This window comes from Mus caroli, unplaced genomic scaffold (genome assembly GCF_978045245.1).
Source record: "Mus caroli unplaced genomic scaffold, Mus_caroli_1 scaffold_3, whole genome shotgun sequence".
In the NCBI taxonomy this organism is placed as follows: Eukaryota; Metazoa; Chordata; class Mammalia; order Rodentia; family Muridae; genus Mus; species Mus caroli.
Window position 1 is genome coordinate 58384470 of NW_028227258.1, and position 18460 is coordinate 58402929.

At 47.7% G+C, this 18460-nt stretch overlaps 1 protein-coding gene across 3 annotated transcripts in view; it reads left to right on the forward strand.

Annotated features, from left to right (window-relative positions):
* Vangl1 (VANGL planar cell polarity protein 1) overlaps nucleotides 1-18460 on the forward strand; it is a 51103-nt gene that overhangs the window by 18436 nt on the left and 14207 nt on the right. For all 3 annotated transcript variants that reach the window (XM_029475559.2, XM_021158187.3, XM_029475561.1), the window contains exon 4: nucleotides 2272-2879. In XM_029475559.2, coding sequence (XP_029331419.1) covers nucleotides 2272-2879 — 608 coding nt within the window. The remainder of the gene's footprint in view (nucleotides 1-2271; nucleotides 2880-18460) is intronic.

The following is an 18460-nucleotide window of genomic DNA, read 5'->3' on the forward strand; positions in this document are numbered from 1 at the left end:
CCCCCAATCCATGAACTATTATTAGCTCCTCAGATAGGCGTGGGAACTCATGAGCGCTTTCCCACTCCATACTGGACTGTTAACTGAGTTGGTTTTGTGCAGGCAGACACAGCTGATGTGAATTCAGAAGTGCAGCATCCTATCGTGTCCCAAAGACACTGTTTTCCTGGGTCCTCCCTGAATTCTGGCCCTTACGATCTTTCATCCCCTCCTCTGCAGTGGTCCCTGACCCTCATACAGAAGGGGTGTGAAACAAGATGCCCCATTTGTGACTGACTCACTTTCCCTGTAGTCTAACTAGTCTTGAGTTTCTGTTTTAGTTGCCGCCTACTTTATAGAGAAACCTTTCTGACGAGGTCTAAGAGCTACATTAATCTATTGGTAGAGAAATATATTATGACTGTTTAGCAGAATAATGGTAGTAGTATCCCCCTAAGATCTGGGAGCTCCCCAACCATGGATTCTTGGCCAGATGTATAGTACTAGGTATGTTTCCTCCTGTGGAGCAGGCTTTAAGTACAGGTAACCAACAGAAAACAGTTGGTTACCATCATAACACTTGTGCCACTATTGCAGCCTTGGGGGTCTCTTCCCATGCTGGTCATTATTGTAGCTCAGAGAGTTCACAGAGAGTAAGCTGATGACTCTCCCCCTGTACTGTGGAAACTAGCCAGCAGGGAGGGAGATTCCTCGTCAGTACCTACTTGATGTCTCCATTTCCTATGACCAGAGAGTGTGATGTCTTCAGCAGTACGGTCTTACTGTTGAGTTCTGGTGGACACATCCAGTACTGGACAGTATTTGGTAACCTGGGCTTTCTGGGAGGAACTTTATGTCTTGTGTAGGGTGATTTAACTCTTTTATATGAATATATGTATGTGTGATGCTTGTAAAATAGTAGTTATCCCTTCCCCAAACTCCTCTCCCCACCCCTTTCCATCTCCACTTTCCTCTTCCTATACTCTCCCTTTAAGACTTTTGTTCCTCCCCTCCACCAATGGTCCCCTCTCTTGCTCCCCAGATTCTACAGCTACTCCAGATTAAGCACACAAAGCCAAAGATTCAGCGCTGGGATCCACATATAACTGTGAAGTGGTTGGTTTGGTTATAAGCGATCTATGCTGCTGCTTTACCTATGAGCTGAGACTCCATCTGTGGCCTCATTCCAACACTTTGCTCTATATGGGATATTTTTCCTGGTTAAATCATATGCGCGGAGCTCACATGGTTTCTGGTGCACCCCAGCTCTGTTGTGCCCTGAAATGGAGTCCTAGTTTCCAGAACAGCAAAAGCATCCGACAGCCTAGTGGCAGACTCTTGTTGAATGATCAGAGCAGGAGCCCACAGCAGCAACTGCCTAGAAGCATTAAAGGAGAAAATAATGAAGTGAAAGATATAATAACCCCGATAGTCCTATACCCTCATTTCGTTTATTATGAAAACATGTTTTAGAGAGAATTTTTGAGCTTTTCTGGCCATAGAGTTTTGAATTTTCTTTATTTAGTCAGTGAGAAATGATGTCAAAGACTCCTCAATGCTGTTCTGTACTGAAGTGAGTCCTATAAATGTCATACAGAAATGTCGGTAGTGTGTTTTCAGCTGTGGGTGAGTTTGCCCTCTGTGTGCCGGGATTTCCTGTTTTATGCTCTCTGCTCTGTGGAGCTACTGGGGGGGGGGGGGGTAGGGGTGTCTGGATGTGGGCTTTGTAAGCCTAGAACTTAGCATGGGATGAGTTTACTGCGGTAAGGGTGGCTGTTCTCCTGTAGTGGAGTCACCTCAGCTCAGTCTAACAACTGCTAGTAATGTCAGAGCAGAAAGGCCTAGACCCAGGGCTTCCCAGGACTTTTCAATTCGAGGGATGACAAGGTGTCATAGTAATGAAATCTCCCAAACAAATTGAAAGGTTAAATTGTTTTCTGGGTTCAAAGGGCAAACATAAAATACATGTCGAAAATTTCAATGAAAATAGCTATAGTTAAAAATGTCCCTGTATTAAAAGCTGATTCTAGCCGGGCGTGGTGGCGCACGCCTTTAATCCCAGCACTCGGGAGGCAGAGGCAGGCGGATTTCTGAGTTCGAGGCCAGCCTGGTCTACAGAGTGAGTTCCAGGACAGCCAAGGCTACACAGAGAAACCCTGCCTCGAAAAACCAAAAAAAAAAAAAAAAAAAAAAAGCTGATTCTATGTACATTTCCAAGAAAGTTGGTTAATTGAAGTATTTTATTTTGTTGTGGCTTTTATTAATCATCCTCATTATCTTCTCTGTCATCAGGATGACAACTGGGGAGAGACCACCACCGCCATCACAGGCACCTCAGAGCACAGTATATCCCAAGAGGACATTGCCAGGATTAGCAAGGACATGGAGGACAGTGTGGGGCTGGATTGCAAGCGCTATCTGGGCCTCACCGTTGCCTCGTTCCTTGGACTACTTGTCTTCCTCACCCCCATCGCCTTCATCCTGCTACCCCAAATTCTGTGGAGGGAGGAGCTGAAACCCTGTGGCGCCATTTGTGAGGGACTTCTCATTTCCGTATCGTTCAAACTGCTTATCCTGCTCATCGGAACCTGGGCACTTTTCTTCCGCAAGCAAAGAGCGGATGTGCCGCGGGTGTTCGTGTTCCGAGCGCTGTTACTGGTCCTTATCTTTCTTTTTGTGGTTTCTTACTGGCTTTTTTATGGGGTCCGCATTTTGGACTCTCGGGACCAAAATTACAAGGACATCGTGCAATATGCAGTCTCTCTTGTGGACGCGCTGCTTTTCATCCACTACCTTGCCATCGTCCTGCTGGAGCTGAGGCAGCTGCAACCCATGTTCACCCTGCAGGTGGTCCGCTCCACCGACGGAGAGTCCCGCTTCTACAGCTTGGGACACTTGAGGTAAGGGGCATGCATGCACACGGAGTAAGCAGAAAGGATGAGTAATAACTCTAGAAAACAGATGTCAGCAGGGGTGAGATGAAGTCCTAGAGGCAGATGCTAAGACTGGAGCCTTACCCTTCTCTGGTGTTACTAAGGGCAGTGTGAGCTGTGGGGTGTCTGTGCCTTTCCCGTGATGCTAAGACTGGAGCTTGACCCTTGGTGTTAGTAGGGGCTGGGTGAGCAGTGGGGTGTCCGTGCCTTTCCAAGGGACTCTCAGATAAGTTCAGGGTTTTGCTGGACTCACACTCTACCTCAATGGCAATTCCCAAAGATAGACACAATGATGGCTACCTACCTTGACTGTGAACTTGGCTTAGGGATAATGGATGAGGTGACTAGGACTTCCATTCTGTCCAAAATGATGCAGCAGATACTTACTATAGCCAAGTTTTGGAATCATCCTAGTTGTCCACCAGCAGATGAATGGATTATTTTAAAAAAGTGATAATTTATATATATGTGTGTGTGTATATATGTATATGTATGTATATATACATATATATGTAATAGAGTTTTATTTAGGTATAAAGAAGAATAAAAATGGACAGAATTGGTGTGATCATGTTAAACAAAGTAAGCTAGACCTACAAGACAGGTAATCACATTTTCTCTCATGCAGACCTAGGTTTTATATGTATATACATATATATGTACACACACACACACATATATATATACATACATATATATATGTATGTATAATATGTATGTATGCACACATATATATTTATATATTTATATATGTGTATATATATACATATATATATATATATATATATATGATGCACACACATGAAAATAGGAGATCTATTTAGGAAAGGGAAATGGAGATGCAGGGTGGGAGGAGAAATAGGAAAGGGGCGTGGTGTTATGGGTTAGTGAATATAGTTAAGTACATGATGTACTTTATCAAAAATATTATGAAATGTATAGCTTTATATAGCAAGTATACATCACACACCTGGATTTAATGCCGTTTTTAAAAATGGTGTATCAAGTTTACCCTGGTATCTCAGTGGGATTCTTAGCTCCTCCTTTTTGTTTCCGCTCTCAGAGACAGCCTGTTTGGTCAGTCAATTATGTAGTCACTGTAGTGACTAATAAAGAGTTGGGCTCCAGTCAATGTTGATTCACCCCTTTAATCCCAGCATCAGTAGGCTGAGACAGGGGGATATCTGTGAGTTCAAGGCCAGCCTTGTCTACAGCATAAATTACAGGCCAGCAAGGGTTACACAGAGAAACCCCGTCTCAAAACAAACAAACAACAACAACAACAAAAGAGTCAGACTCCAGCTACAGACTACAAATGTGTAAGGACTGAATGTTTTGAAAGTGTTTGTGTAATATGAGAAAGGTTAAAACTCCTATCTGTAGCCAGGCGTGGTGGCGCTCGCCTTTAGTTGCAGCACTCAGGAGGCAGAGGCAGGCGGGTTTCTGAGTTCGAGGTCAGTCTGGTCTACAAAGTGAGTTCCAGGACAACCTGTCTCAAAAAAAAACCCAAAAAAACCAAACCAAAACAAAACAAAACAACAACAACAAACAACCTCCTATCTGTGCATACTTTTAGTGCATTCTTCCATGGTTAGCTCAAAGGTGAGAGTCTTCTTGTTTGTATTATAAATAAATGAAGGTAAGCACTCTATGCTGGTTATCACTGTAAAACCTGGTGTAATTTTATTCATCCCAGTGTTATGGATAAAAAGCTGGGGTAGAGGGTGTGAGTAATTTACACAACACACCAGGCATGCCCAGCTTTATTCAGGATCCCTTGAATGTTATGCGATTGGGCTGAGTGAATGATCCAGTTATGACATCTCTCCCTCCGTCCAGAATCTTCCTCTTCCATCTGTTCCCTGCCATATACTTTGAGATCCCTAATGATAAACGGTGTGTCTTACTCCACCTGACATCCTTGGTGCCTGGCATGGAGCATGACCCACAGTTGGCAGCCCTGTGGTTCCTGGGATCCACGGTGGTGGTTTGAATGAGAATGGGCCCCAGAGGCTCATGTATTGAGTGCATGGTCTCTAGGTGGTGGAACTATTTGAGAAGGATTAGGAGGCGTGGCTTTGTTGGGGGAGTCTGTCAGGGAGGGTGGGCTTTGAGGTTTCCATCCATTTCCATTTATTTATTATTTTCAATCATCTCTCTCTCCTTCCTGCCTCTGCCTGAGAAATGTAAGCTCTCAGCTGCGTGCTCTCTGCCATGACAGTCATGGCTATGGACTCTAAACCTCTGAAACCATAAACCCGCAAATTAAATGTTTTTTTTTTTTTTTCCCATAAATTGCATTGGTCATGGTATCTCTTCACAATAATATAAAAATAAGTCACCTTGAATGCCTGGCTTCAAAGTTTCACTGTCCTGAGCAGTAAAAGCTGATGTGTCACATGGCAAAGCAGCCAGGGCTGGTGAGAACACCGCTGTGGTCACTAGAATAACTGGCTTTGTCATTGTGCTAGCTACTGTCCAGAGAGGTGGCCCAGGCCCGCTTGGAGTAGATCCCATTGCTCATTCAGTGTCCTGCTGACGTACACTCTCATCTGTAGCCTCTGGCTCAGCTCATCCTGGCTGATTTAGTGTTCGAGGCTGCTGTCACCGTGATTGATTCCCAGGGGAGTTTCTCTTTGAATTGGTATGCCATGCAGGATAAGTTGGTTTCTAATCCCCCGAGAGATGCTAGTAAAATTGTGGAAGCCAGGAAGCTACTGGGGCACTGGAACCTTAGAGAACTCTCTCCCCAGTCTTTATACTAGAGAAGGACCCCTCCCCACCCGACCCCCACCCCAGTGATCTCTCCCAGGGTTTTCTGGGGATCCCAGGCACTTGGAGAGACACTGGCATATGGCTTTGAAGTGGACAGTTGCTCTGCCAAGCCTGAGATGGAGACCAGGGCACAAGAAGATAGGGAGTTTCAGTCAGCCAGCGAGTGGCAGCTATGAAACCTATTGGCAAACAGCCCAGCTCCAAGGCCGGTTTTGTTGTGATCTATGCTGTGCAACCAGACCTGTGGTCTCCGAGCAGGTGAATAGCATTTGGGACTGTGGCAGCCACAGACTGTGAGCGAGACCAGCTGCAGCCTTGTCCCAGTCTTCCTTCTGAGTAGTGTCCTTCCCAATTGCACAGAGAAGGGTAATGTCTTCCTCACCTTAGGTCAGTCCAGGTTGATGGGACGAACAATCCCTTCTGGGCTCCCACTCTTCTCAAAAACAGGTTGACCTCACCCCTACATGAGACCTGGGTGCAAATGGAAGGGGCCGACCAAACGGCCCCTGCAAAGTAGGAAAAGAATCCCTGTCAGCAGCTTTGCTATGTGGGTCAGGGGCGAACTGGGTGGGAGAAGCCAGACTGCTCCCAGACTGCTGGCCTGCTGCTGCTCGGGAAGTTCTGTAAGGCTCACCTCAGGTCCTAGGAAAACTGCAAGTGACATGTCTAACAGGCTTGGAGGGGAGTATTTGAAAGAAATTTCTTCCCTGGGTCCTCACTCTCCCTCCTTTTATGTGGTCCGGTTTGACCCTTATGAGGTGATCCTGAATTCTGAGGTGGGAGGAAAGGTGTCCTGTCTCTCCCTGGACAGCACTAGGTGACCTGTGACAACCAGGGTGAGGGAGCTGAAGCAGGTTTGGCACCTCCCCTGGCCCTGCTCAGGTTGCATCACCTGCTGCTCCACGGGCTAAATCTGGCCCAAGGCAGCCATGGTGGGAAGAATCAGTAGGGCAGAAATATGACTTCTAAGCCCTTTTGTAAATTGTTAAAACAGGAGGGAAGGGGGGAGCAGGAAGGACAAAGCAAGCCCCAGATATCAGCATAGCAGGTCGTCAGCAAACCCAACCAGAACCCCAGGCCCTTCCACCTCCCCTTTATGCAAAGCCTTCACTGCAGAGTGACCTATTGCGCTTAGGTATGGAGTGCTGGAGAGGTCTTTCTTCTCACTTTCAAAGGAGGTTTTCCTGAATGGTCTGAGCTATTTTTGAGAGTTTTCAAAAGAATGCCTACACTTTAGGTTCATAAAGAAAATGGGCTTCTTGTTAGCACTTGTAAAAGGCCCTTGCTGTGGCTTTCCTCGTGAGCAGGGATCGTTAGGGGTTTATTTGAAAACCTTCAGAAATGGAAGAGTATTGTTGCAGACTGTGAAATTCCATAAATAGATGTAAGGTGTGACCTAGCTCTTAACTGATGCCTTAGGAGTTATACATGGGCTTTTTATATTTGGACTTAATTTACCCCGCCTCTGGGGGTCAGGGCAGGTGGGACAACAGCTAACATCTCTTCCAGTTGGGGACAGGTTAAGGGACCTGTTCATGGTCCGCAGCAGGTAGCACGGTGCAGTTCATTGCCCACCTCCGTTCTCCATGGCTCTCTGGGTGGGGGTGGGGTCTCAGCCCATGCACATCCCATTTGTCAGGTTTTCTCAGTGATTTGCTAAATTTTGTTTAACTTTACTAGAAATATAATTTATTTTTTAACTGACTGTGTGAGGGGAGAAACCCAGATGAATATGGAAAACAGATCTCAGAATGACATTTAATAACTGCAGTATTTTCTGTGATTTGAAATCTTAGAAGCAACACTCAGTAACTATTGGAACAGACACTCCTGTAGCTGACAGTGAGCAGCTACACAGTAGCTGGCTCCCAGCAGGGGTCAGGTGCTGTCTTGCTTTGAACATAGAACTCAGTCTTCAGGAGAGTCATGTGGGGTGGGCACTGTCTTCTTCGCTGGTTGATGAGCAAACAGAGGCACAGAGGGTTCAGGAAGTTCTATAAGACTCCGTGGCATTTGTAACTGTGAGAGACAGGGCTTGAGCCCTGATGGTCTGGTCTCAGAGTGATCTTAACCTCACATTGTACTGGCCCCTAACAGAGGGTTTATGTCCACATTTACCAGGTACCAGCTGATGTCATGATGTTATATTCATCCGGCTCTTTCTTTACAGCTAGGTGGACAGGAGGCAGGTGGCAGGTGGCAGCAATGGCTGGCTTATTCTCTCTGATCCCTTAGACCCACCAGTTCTTAACTGGCCAGTTGTCCAAGGCTGGTCCTTGGGTCTACAGCAGTGGCTTTGAGGCTCTCTGACCAACCCTTTCCTACCTTCTCTACTTTCCCTCCTTCAAACCTAGTGCTGTGTAATATCTAGCCTAAAACACAGTAGCTTAAAACAACCATCATTTTACATCGAATGGTTCTGCAGCATGGGTTAGGCTCTGCTGGGTGGGTCTTCTCTAAGCCTACTTGAGTCCTTGTGTAATTATGCACACACAGTGAGCCAGCCTGACTCAGCTTTGGTCCTTCTCTGCATCTCCTGAGATACTCTCCATCTCCCACATGGACTCATTGCTCCTGCATCAGTATCTAGATGTCAGGGGCAGCTTGAGGCTTTGAAGGATGCTCAAGAAGTTCTCAGGCCCCGCAGAGCTCAGGCTGAGAGCCAGCCCAGCAACACTTCTGCTGTGTTCATTCTTGGCTAAAGCAAGCCCAGATTTAAAGAGTATATGTTGGCTCACAGTTTGAGCATGTCGTCAGTCATGGAGAGAAAATCATGGCAGCAGGCACTTGAGATGGATGGTCACATTGCATCCCCGGTTAGGAGGTGGAGAGTTATGAAGGCTGGAGCTCAGCCTACTTTCTCCTCTTTATTCAGCCCAGAACTCCAGCCCAGGAGATGGCACTGCCCACAGTTACAGTGAATCTTCCCACTTCTAATGAACTCAATCTAGGTCATCTCTCATAGGTATGCTCGGAGGCTGACTTAATCTAAGTAATCTCTTATAGGGATATATCTTAGGATCAGTGATTCTCAACCTGTGGATCTCAAACCCTTGAGGGTCAAATGACCCTTTCACAAGGGTCACATGTCAGATATCTTGCATCTCAGATATTTACATTATGACTCATAACCACAAAATTACAGTTATAAAGTAGCAACAAAATACTGTTATTGCTGGGGGTCAGTACCACGTGAGGAACTGTATTAAAGGATCTACAGCATTAGGAAGGCTGAGAACCACTGTCCTAGATCCCTGTCAGCATCTCTACCTCAGGCTCCTCAGCCCTAGTCTGCTTACCTTTATGTTACATACAGTTCTGTTATTTAATGTCTATATCTTAAAGGACCAGAAATATGTTACAAATGGGGACAGAGTGCTGTTCTAGGGTTGTACAGGAATATTAATACCTTGCTGATCATCTGCCAAAGGAAGAAGAAAAGTGTTGTGGTAAATATTGGGGGTGGAAGTTGGGGGTTTCTGCCCCACCTTAGATCTTTTAGTTCCCCAAAGACTCAAAACCTTTATATTTATAATAAGCCTTAAAAGCACAAATATCATCCCTCTATGCTATTTTGTCTGCTTCCCAGTCAATAACCCCAGGATATAACTTGCCATGTTCTGCCTGGGCCCCTCCTACTCTACCATGCAGGCCCTCATGGCCACGTGCTTACGAGCCACCTACCTCGTGGTATCTTTTTTCTTCCTCTCCTCTCTCCTCTTCTTCCTTGTAATCTCTGTCTCAGACCCCAACCTCTCTTCTGCCCAGCTACGGGCTGTAGGCATCTTTATTCAACCAATAGTTTTATATTAAGGAGTAAGGTTACATAACACCTCTTGGATATGTGAGGATCTCTTCATTGGGCACAACCAGATCTTGGGGCGGGGGGCAGTATAAATACATAGCAATAAACTAAACCTCAACAGAAAGGAACCCACAAAGGCCCACACAACTCACAGCACTGTGGGTTTTAACTGTTGTTGGCGGTGTTTTAATTCTACATTCAGTGAGACTATGAGCATCTTATCAATTGACATTGAACGTGAACCCCTTCTTCACAGGGTTGGTAGCTAACCAGAGAACCTTCTCTGCTTGAAAAGAAATGACCCCGGAATGGCTTTCTAAACCACAGGAATGCATGATTGATTATACACAGTTGCTGAACAGCTTTGTTGAGAAGACATTTTTATGTTCCTTCTTCCACATACACGGTGACGCCCTCATCCCAGTTTGGAGATGGGCTGCTAAGGAACTAGTTGGGCTTAGTTGAAGTCATAGGCTACGAATCTAGTCCGATAGGATTGGTGTCCTTGCACCCAGACCCCAGATAGCCTACTCTTCGTGTGCACACGTACACAGCCCGTGTGAGACACTGCCAAGGCAGTCATCTGAAAACCAGAATAGGAGTTCTCCTAAGAACCAAATCGGCTTTACTCTTGGACTTTCAGCTCTCAGAACTGCGAGAGAACAATTTATGTTGTGTAATCTACCCAGACTCGTACATGTTGTCATAGCCCAAGTTAAGATAGGGATATTATCAGTACTAGCAATTTTTTACCCTAAAGACCAGGAATCTGTGGGGTGAGTAAGCACACGTTGCCCTTAATGAAACAGGGCTGGTCTTGTTGTCTGGGTGGCTCACCCACACATCTCTAGGCATGAGTAGGGGATTTTCTTCCCCTGGTTAGTCTATGGTTTTTTAATTAAAACAAGGACAGAGGAGTCTCCCAACAGTTAGCTTACTCCAGCATCTGGGAAGTCTTAAGTCCCTGACTCTGACTCCAGTAGTATCCAAGCTGGTCTTCAGGCTGCAGATCTAGCTCAGCTGTAGGCCCAGGCCTCCCCTCCCACACTGGAAACTGACACCAATGGTCTTGGGAGGCTGTGAAGGCCCAGAGCCATGGGCCGTGGCACCGAGGAACGTTCTTAAATGCTTACTGGAGTTTTGGGTTCATGCTATTACTATCGTGGTTTCATATATAAACTGTTATTTTTAGAAATGGGTGTTTTCATTTGTAACTACTTTCCAATAACGGTATTTTACCAGTCCCTGTGCCCACTCCGTTAAAAAGCAGTGGATAAAAATGAATGCAAGCTTAAGACTAGAGGGTGAAGGGTTTATTCAGGCTGAAGGAGAATTTCAGGGCAAGCTCGGGAGCTGCCGTTTGTGGTTTGCTGCTGTGGTACCTCTTAAAAGTGGCTTTAATGAGAGTGTAAGTTTCTGGACATTGAAGCACTGTGTTTATCCAGCTGTTCTCATGGCGTCTGCCTGCAGCCTCATGCTGAGGCCAGAGGACTCACCTCTCACAGGGTATAGCGTGCTATGGAAGGGAAGGTGCTTTCCACTCCCTTGGCGTGTGTGTGTGTGTGTGTGTGTGTGTGTGTGTGTGTGAGAATGTTGAGAGTGCCTCCTAAGGGTCGTGCTTGTGTATGCTTTCCCAGGAGCCACGCTGATATGGAAGGCCTTCCTGGGGACCATGTTTGTATGGAAGCCATTCTGGTCTTTCCCTCAGGTTTTTGCTGGAATGAACAGCCTACCTAGGACCCACACTAGTATAGACAGCTACCTGGGGGCCACACTGATATAGAGAACCTTCCTCGGGGCAGGGTTAGTATAAACACCAAGGACCCTGTTGGTGAAGGTCGCTGTCCTAAAGAGAAACAGCTGTGCTTCCAGAACAAGTGGCATGCCTTTCCCTCAAGGGTTTATGTGAGTTGGTCCCACACTCCAGCTCCCATCCATAAATATGGGTGTGATTATGCTGTCGCGGCACTGACAAGCGGGAAGTGGTGACTGGGGAGTTCTTCTGACTCATTGGCTGGCATTCAGGTCTGTTCCAGGTATAGCTTTGCCCGCCCTGCCTTTGTGATTAGAGATCCCATTGGGTACTTGTTAACCTCTGGATCCCAGACTTATCATCTATGTTCCCATCTTCCCAAAGCTAGCGGTGCTGACATTGAGGAAGGTGAGGCAGGGAAGAGAAGGCCAGCAGAGCCTCTCGGGTGTGTGTGTCTGCAGGTCTTCTTAGCCTCTGTCTAGAGAGATGCTTTCAAATATACTAGGCAAGCACCTCTTTGATCCTTAGGTCTCTGGTGTTTATCTTAGTGCAATTCACCATGGCAGTGTGTGAAAGGAAGAAAGGCCAGTTCCCGGATAGGGACTGTGGCCAGGTTGAATTGACAGTACAGGGAGGCGGCAGTAAGGTGGGGATCTGTACTATAGCCTGAAGCAGAGCTGCAGCCCTTTGGGGAGCTAGTGGCAGGGCCATGGCCTTTGCCTATAGGAATAGATCTCCTGGGTACCCAGTGGGAGAGGGCTCCTGTATGCCTGGCTCTGGATGTGACTCATCAGACTCAGAAGGAGAATGTCTGTTAGCACCATCAGCACACTCGGGGCCCTGCACAGGATCATGCATAATGGCCAGGGAGTATCACACCCATGGCAGCTTGCTTTGTCCCGTTTTTTCTCCTGAGACCAGAAGCAGGTTTCTCTTACTGTGGTTACACTCACAGTATGAAACTAGGTGTCTCTCAGGGTTTCACTTTCACTATAAACCTAAAATGGGGACAGTAAGAGCATAGGTGTTCCCGAACCTGTACTTTGGAGACCCTTCCATGGTGACTCAGTCCTGTTCTGTCTTGGAGGTCTGCCATCAGGGTCCCCGGTTTCCCATCTGCTCGCTCTTCCTGCACTACTGATAAGGATACACTGTGAGTCTGATTTAGAGCTGCTGGGCATGGATCACCAGTGAATCCAGGTAGTGATGGACTAGCGCTTTCGGCAGCCTCAGCAGCCAGCCAGAACCACTGATCTGCTTCCCCCCTAGGGTGGTGGTGTGCCCGTGGTACAGGCTGTCCGGGTACCAGAAATGTGTCACAAAATGCTTTGTCCTAGGAAGTTCACCCTGTCTCCTGGGTTAGTAAACATAAGCCAACCCCAGTTTCTGCCCCTTCTGTTCTCTTGAATTCCAAGGTTGCTTGTTCCCTGTTATCTGTATAGGACTTGATCAAGCTACCTTCCCAAGTGCAAGCATCTTAGTTAAAAGGCAGAAGGTCTGGAGATGCAAACAGGTTTTGTGCCTGACTGAGGCAGCAGCACTTGGGGGCAGGGTGCTCCCCTAATTATGTGTGTTACTCTGGGACTCACACAAATACTGCTGCATGTGGCCCCACTGTGTCTTGCTCCTGGTCTGGGACAGTGATGTCCACGCATGCAGAGTGACTCGGCTCTCACTGATACTGCCGGGGAGAATCCACAGTTGGCTGAATGGAAGGCATTGATGGTTGTATTCGTTACTTACCTGGTGGCTGCTGTCAGATACCTAACAAAAGCACCCTAAGGAAGAAAGGCTTTTCTAGAAGTTTGGCCCAGGTCTTCCTTCCAGTCTCCTGCTCCCAGAAATAAGACTCAGACTCTAAATATATTTATGAATAACTTTGCCATTTTGCTAGGCTTTTTTCTTATTAGATCATCACTAAAATAACCTATTTTTTTAACCTATATTCTGCCACATGGCTGGCTACATGTGCTCAGATATCAGGCTTCTGCTAGTCACATCTTCCTCGTGAATCTCCCTCCTGGCACACTCCCATGATTCTTTCTGCCTCCCAGATGTTCCACCTCATATTTCCTGCCTAAGCTATAGGCCACAGGCTTTTTGACAGGTGACATGTTCATACAATACACAAGCTATCCTCTCTCCAGTGATGAACACTGATTCTACTCCCCCACTGTGGATATTTCAGAACAGTGCTTAACACCCATTTCTGCTCGCACTATTCGCTCCACTTGGAATTTTTGGAGCCCAGAGTCCACAGAATGGACGCAACAGTGACCTGTTAAGACTCAGCCCAGACACTTAGCACTGTCTGTTGTGTAGACCTCAGTTAAAACCCCCATCACCCTCTCCTCATCATTCCCTTCCCTTCCCTTCCCTTCCCTTCCCTTCCCTTCCCTTCCCTTCCCTTCCCTTCCCTTCCCTTCCCTTCCCTTCCCTTCCCTTCCCTTCCCTTCCCTTCCCTTCCCTTCCCTTCCCTTCCCTTCCCTTCCCTTCCCTTCCCTTCCCTTCCCTTCCCTTCCCTTCCCTTCCCTTCCCTTCCCTTCCCTTCCCTTCCCTTCCCTTCCCTTCCCTTCCCTTCCCTTCCCTTCCCTTCCCTTCCCTTCCCTTCCCTTCCCTTCCCTTCCCTTCCCTTCCCTTCCCTTCCCTTCCCTTCCCTTCCCTTCCCTTCCCTTCCCTTCCCTTCCCTTCCCTTCCCTTCCCTTCCCTTCCCTTCCCTTCCCTTCCCTTCCCTTCCCTTCCCTTCCCTTCCCTTCCCTTCCCTTCCCTTCCCTTCCCTTCCCTTCCCTTCCCTTCCCTTCCCTTCCCTTCCCTTCCCTTCCCTTCCCTTCCCTTCCCTTCCCTTCCCTTCCCTTCCCTTCCCTTCCCTTCCCTTCCCTTCCCTTCCCTTCCCTTCCCTTCCCTTCCCTTCCCTTCCCTTCCCTTCCCTTCCCTTCCCTTCCCTTCCCTTCCCTTCCCTTCCCTTCCCTTCCCTTCCCTTCCCTTCCCTTCCCTTCCCTTCCCTTCCCTTCCCTTCCCTTCCCTTCCCTTCCCTTCCCTTCCCTTCCCTTCCCTTCCCTTCCCTTCCCTTCCCTTCCCTTCCCTTCCCTTCCCTTCCCTTCCCTTCCCTTCCCTTCCCTTCCCTTCCCTTCCCTTCCCTTCCCTTCCCTTCCCTTCCCTTCCCTTCCCTTCCCTTCCCTTCCCTTCCCTTCCCTTCCCTTCCCTTCCCTTCCCTTCCCTTCCCTTCCCTTCCCTTCCCTTCCCTTCCCTTCCCTTCCCTTCCCTTCCCTTCCCTTCCCTTCCCTTCCCTTCCCTTCCCTTCCCTTCCCTTCCCTTCCCTTCCCTTCCCTTCCCTTCCCTTCCCTTCCCTTCCCTTCCCTTCCCTTCCCTTCCCTTCCCTTCCCTTCCCTTCCCTTCCCTTCCCTTCCCTTCCCTTCCCTTCCCTTCCCTTCCCTTCCCTTCCCTTCCCTTCCCTTCCCTTCCCTTCCCTTCCCTTCCCTTCCCTTCCCTTCCCTTCCCTTCCCTTCCCTTCCCTTCCCTTCCCTTCCCTTCCCTTCCCTTCCCTTCCCTTCCCTTCCCTTCCCTTCCCTTCCCTTCCCTTCCCTTCCCTTCCCTTCCCTTCCCTTCCCTTCCCTTCCCTTCCCTTCCCTTCCCTTCCCTTCCCTTCCCTTCCCTTCCCTTCCCTTCCCTTCCCTTCCCTTCCCTTCCCTTCCCTTCCCTTCCCTTCCCTTCCCTTCCCTTCCCTTCCCTTCCCTTCCCTTCCCTTCCCTTCCCTTCCCTTCCCTTCCCTTCCCTTCCCTTCCCTTCCCTTCCCTTCCCTTCCCTTCCCTTCCCTTCCCTTCCCTTCCCTTCCCTTCCCTTCCCTTCCCTTCCCTTCCCTTCCCTTCCCTTCCCTTCCCTTCCCTTCCCTTCCCTTCCCTTCCCTTCCCTTCCCTTCCCTTCCCTTCCCTTCCCTTCCCTTCCCTTCCCTTCCCTTCCCTTCCCTTCCCTTCCCTTCCCTTCCCTTCCCTTCCCTTCCCTTCCCTTCCCTTCCCTTCCCTTCCCTTCCCTTCCCTTCCCTTCCCTTCCCTTCCCTTCCCTTCCCTTCCCTTCCCTTCCCTTCCCTTCCCTTCCCTTCCCTTCCCTTCCCTTCCCTTCCCTTCCCTTCCCTTCCCTTCCCTTCCCTTCCCTTCCCTTCCCTTCCCTTCCCTTCCCTTCCCTTCCCTTCCCTTCCCTTCCCTTCCCTTCCCTTCCATGTTTGCTTCCACCCCTGTCTGATCGGTTAAGCATTCCCATCCTTTGGGTGGTTGTCACCACCTATTGGAGGAGTGGACATCCTTTTATAAGCCCAGCTTATAGCTCAGCGTCTGGAAAGTCACAGGTGTTCAGTGTTTGCAGTTGTTGTGATGGGGGTGGGGCAGCTGGTTATTCATCCTCTTCTGAACCTTTTCTGGACGTCAGTGTGGTTGGCTCAAAGGATGGTGATTATATACTCTACACGGAAGTCTTCCCAGATTTTATTGTGATGAGAAACTGTTTAGTGGTTCATCTGTCAGCACATGCCGAGGTAATTGCAATAATGTCCTGGCACTGATGTGGGGCAGTTACATGTTCGAAACATGCTCACATTTCTCACTCATGGAGAAAGCTGTTTTGTTGATAGAGTGGTGTGGATCTAGTTTATATTGAAAAAGGCTGAAACTTAAGAGGGTCTTACCTGTTTGGCCATGTTTTCTCCCCTGGAGAGGAGCGGAGGATATAAGGGCTTTCTCCTGGATACATCCTGAAGACCAGTGCTAATTTCTGAGTTCAGTCATATATACAGGTTTGGTTGTAGAAAGCACAATCAAGGGGAGAGAAAATGAACAGTAAACAAAGGAATGTGTGTGGAGGTGCACATGTATGTGTGTGAGTCCATTCATGTGTGTATGGAGGTGCATGTGTGTGTGTATGTGTGGAGGTGCACATGTATGTGTGTGAGAGTGCATACTTTTATGGACTTCAGTCCCTCTTTCTGCAACCTAGAGGGGTTAAAAGAGAGATGGTTTATGGCCAAGGTGTTTCCTCCAAGTATGAGATGCTCCGCGTCTCTGGAGGAAGCAGTAAGGACTAGTAGCAGAAGTTGGAGATTATTTTCCACAGTGGGAGAGTGATCTTTTCAGAGGCTGGGGTACTCTCAAAGGAGTGGATTCCGCTTTTTTTGATTCTTGGGATTCTGGCAGAACACCGAGATCACTTCGTTTTCAAAATTCTGGGTGTGTGTCGGTCAGCTTTCTATTGCTGAAGCAAAATACCTGAGATGACCAATTTCTAAGAAAAATTAGTTGGGCTCACAATTTCAGTTGTGTTTGTTTGTTTTTGTTTGTTTGTTTTACATACACTCACTCAGCCCCAGTACTTTGAACTTGCAGCAGGTAGAGCCATGTGGTGGGGAACTAAAGTCCAACAAAGCTGTCCAACATGGCAGCCAGGAAGCAAAAAGAGAGCCAACAGGAGACCCCAGAGTCCCTTTCAAGAGCGTCCCCCTGGAGACCTGACTTCCTTCTGCGAGGTTCGACATTCTCAGGGCTTCACTGCTTCCCCAGAGCTCCTCAGGCTGACAGCTGAGCATTTAATATGTAGTGTTTGTGGGGAGCATTAAAGAGACAAAACATAATAAGTTATTCAGGATAAATGAATATTGAGCATGCTTTTATGCCCAGGAATGGCATGAACCAGTGAACCACATTCCCTATTATAAAATGCTCGGGGCCGTTATCAATAATATGATGCAGTTTTGAATAATGCTTTATGGTTTATAAATGTAATCACTGGTGAGATTTCAGTGGATGTTCTCAACAACCGCAGAAGGCCATTGATTTCTCTCACCATCACAGGCCATGAGGAAGGAAGACCCTAGAAAGTAACAGAATGGCAGGATCAGCTCTGGAATCCAGACTTTCTGCTTCTTAGGCCAAGGCTTTCTCCACGTGTGAGTCATGGCCACCTCCCCTAAGTGGATGGGATTGTCAGGAGGCGGAGAGTTGTCAAGGAGTGCTCTAACCTTATGGTCCTTATGGTTCCTTTCTCCAGGGAAAGCTATGTGGAAGGATCTGCCTTGGCTCGATTTCAAAGGGAGTCAGTCCCTCTTGGGGAGAGAGATTGGCACAGATGCACACAGGGGGCAAATCAGCCTCCCCAGCACACGCAGACATAGAAACCTATGGCCATAGTGGTATCGGTCACGAGGCATGTGCCTTAGGCTGGGCCCTTTAAATTATATTACCTTATAAAATTGTGCCACGCCTAAACCAACCAAACAAATCAATATGGGGAAGATAGAAGGCAAACGCCCCAATCGCCAGCATTTTCCCTGGCCTAAATGTCGGTTAAAGTGAACTCTCAGAAAGTCGAAGTCCAGAATTTGCCCACTAGTCATGATGCTTCAGAGACAGCTCTCAGAAACTGATGCCAGCCTTAGCCAGCACCCCATCGAGTTGGACCTCAGGGTGTCTCACTGGAACTTCTAACTACACTGACCTGACAGGTTTATTTCATTCAGCTCTCAGTGATGTATCTCATACATACGTGTTTGGAGCCCACGTACCATGGCAGTGCCAGGCATTCTGGATTGCTAGTCCCATCCTATTCAAGAAAAAAAAAATGAATGAAATTTGAAGAAGTGAATAATTTAAGATAAAATGATTCATATTCTCATTCTCTCTCTCTCTCCAGAGGCTGGAGTTCTCTGGGGGGTGGGTATGAAGTACTATCAATTGTTTCATAAAGTGGGAGATTGGAATAGTTGAATTATGATTTGTTTGATTATTGGCTTTGGAGGAGAACAAGGAGATGGCTTTCATTTCACACTTCTGGGACCATGATGGCCTTGTCTCCACAGCCTGCACCCAGGGCTCCTGCGTGAAGGTGGCTGGCCTGCTCACTGCCTCTCTGGCTCCAGTGCTGGTATGATGCCAAGCTCCCTGCCAGTTTGACTTTCCTTGCCCCTGTCTTTCCTCAGAGATGATCTTGTCTAGGATTTGCTTTCAACCATCTCTCAGCTGCCCCCCACCCTTTTTGCCTCTAATGTCTTTATGAAATTCTTCTTAGTCTTAAACCTTAAGATCTTAATCTCAAACCTATGGGAATCCTAAGGTTTTATAAATAGACAAGTTGAGCCAACAAGTGTTACCTATGGAGGAAATACAGGAGGCCTTGCTTGTGTGAGAGGGACTTGTGTAAGAAGTTAAAGAGGCAGGGGTTGCATGTCTAACTCCT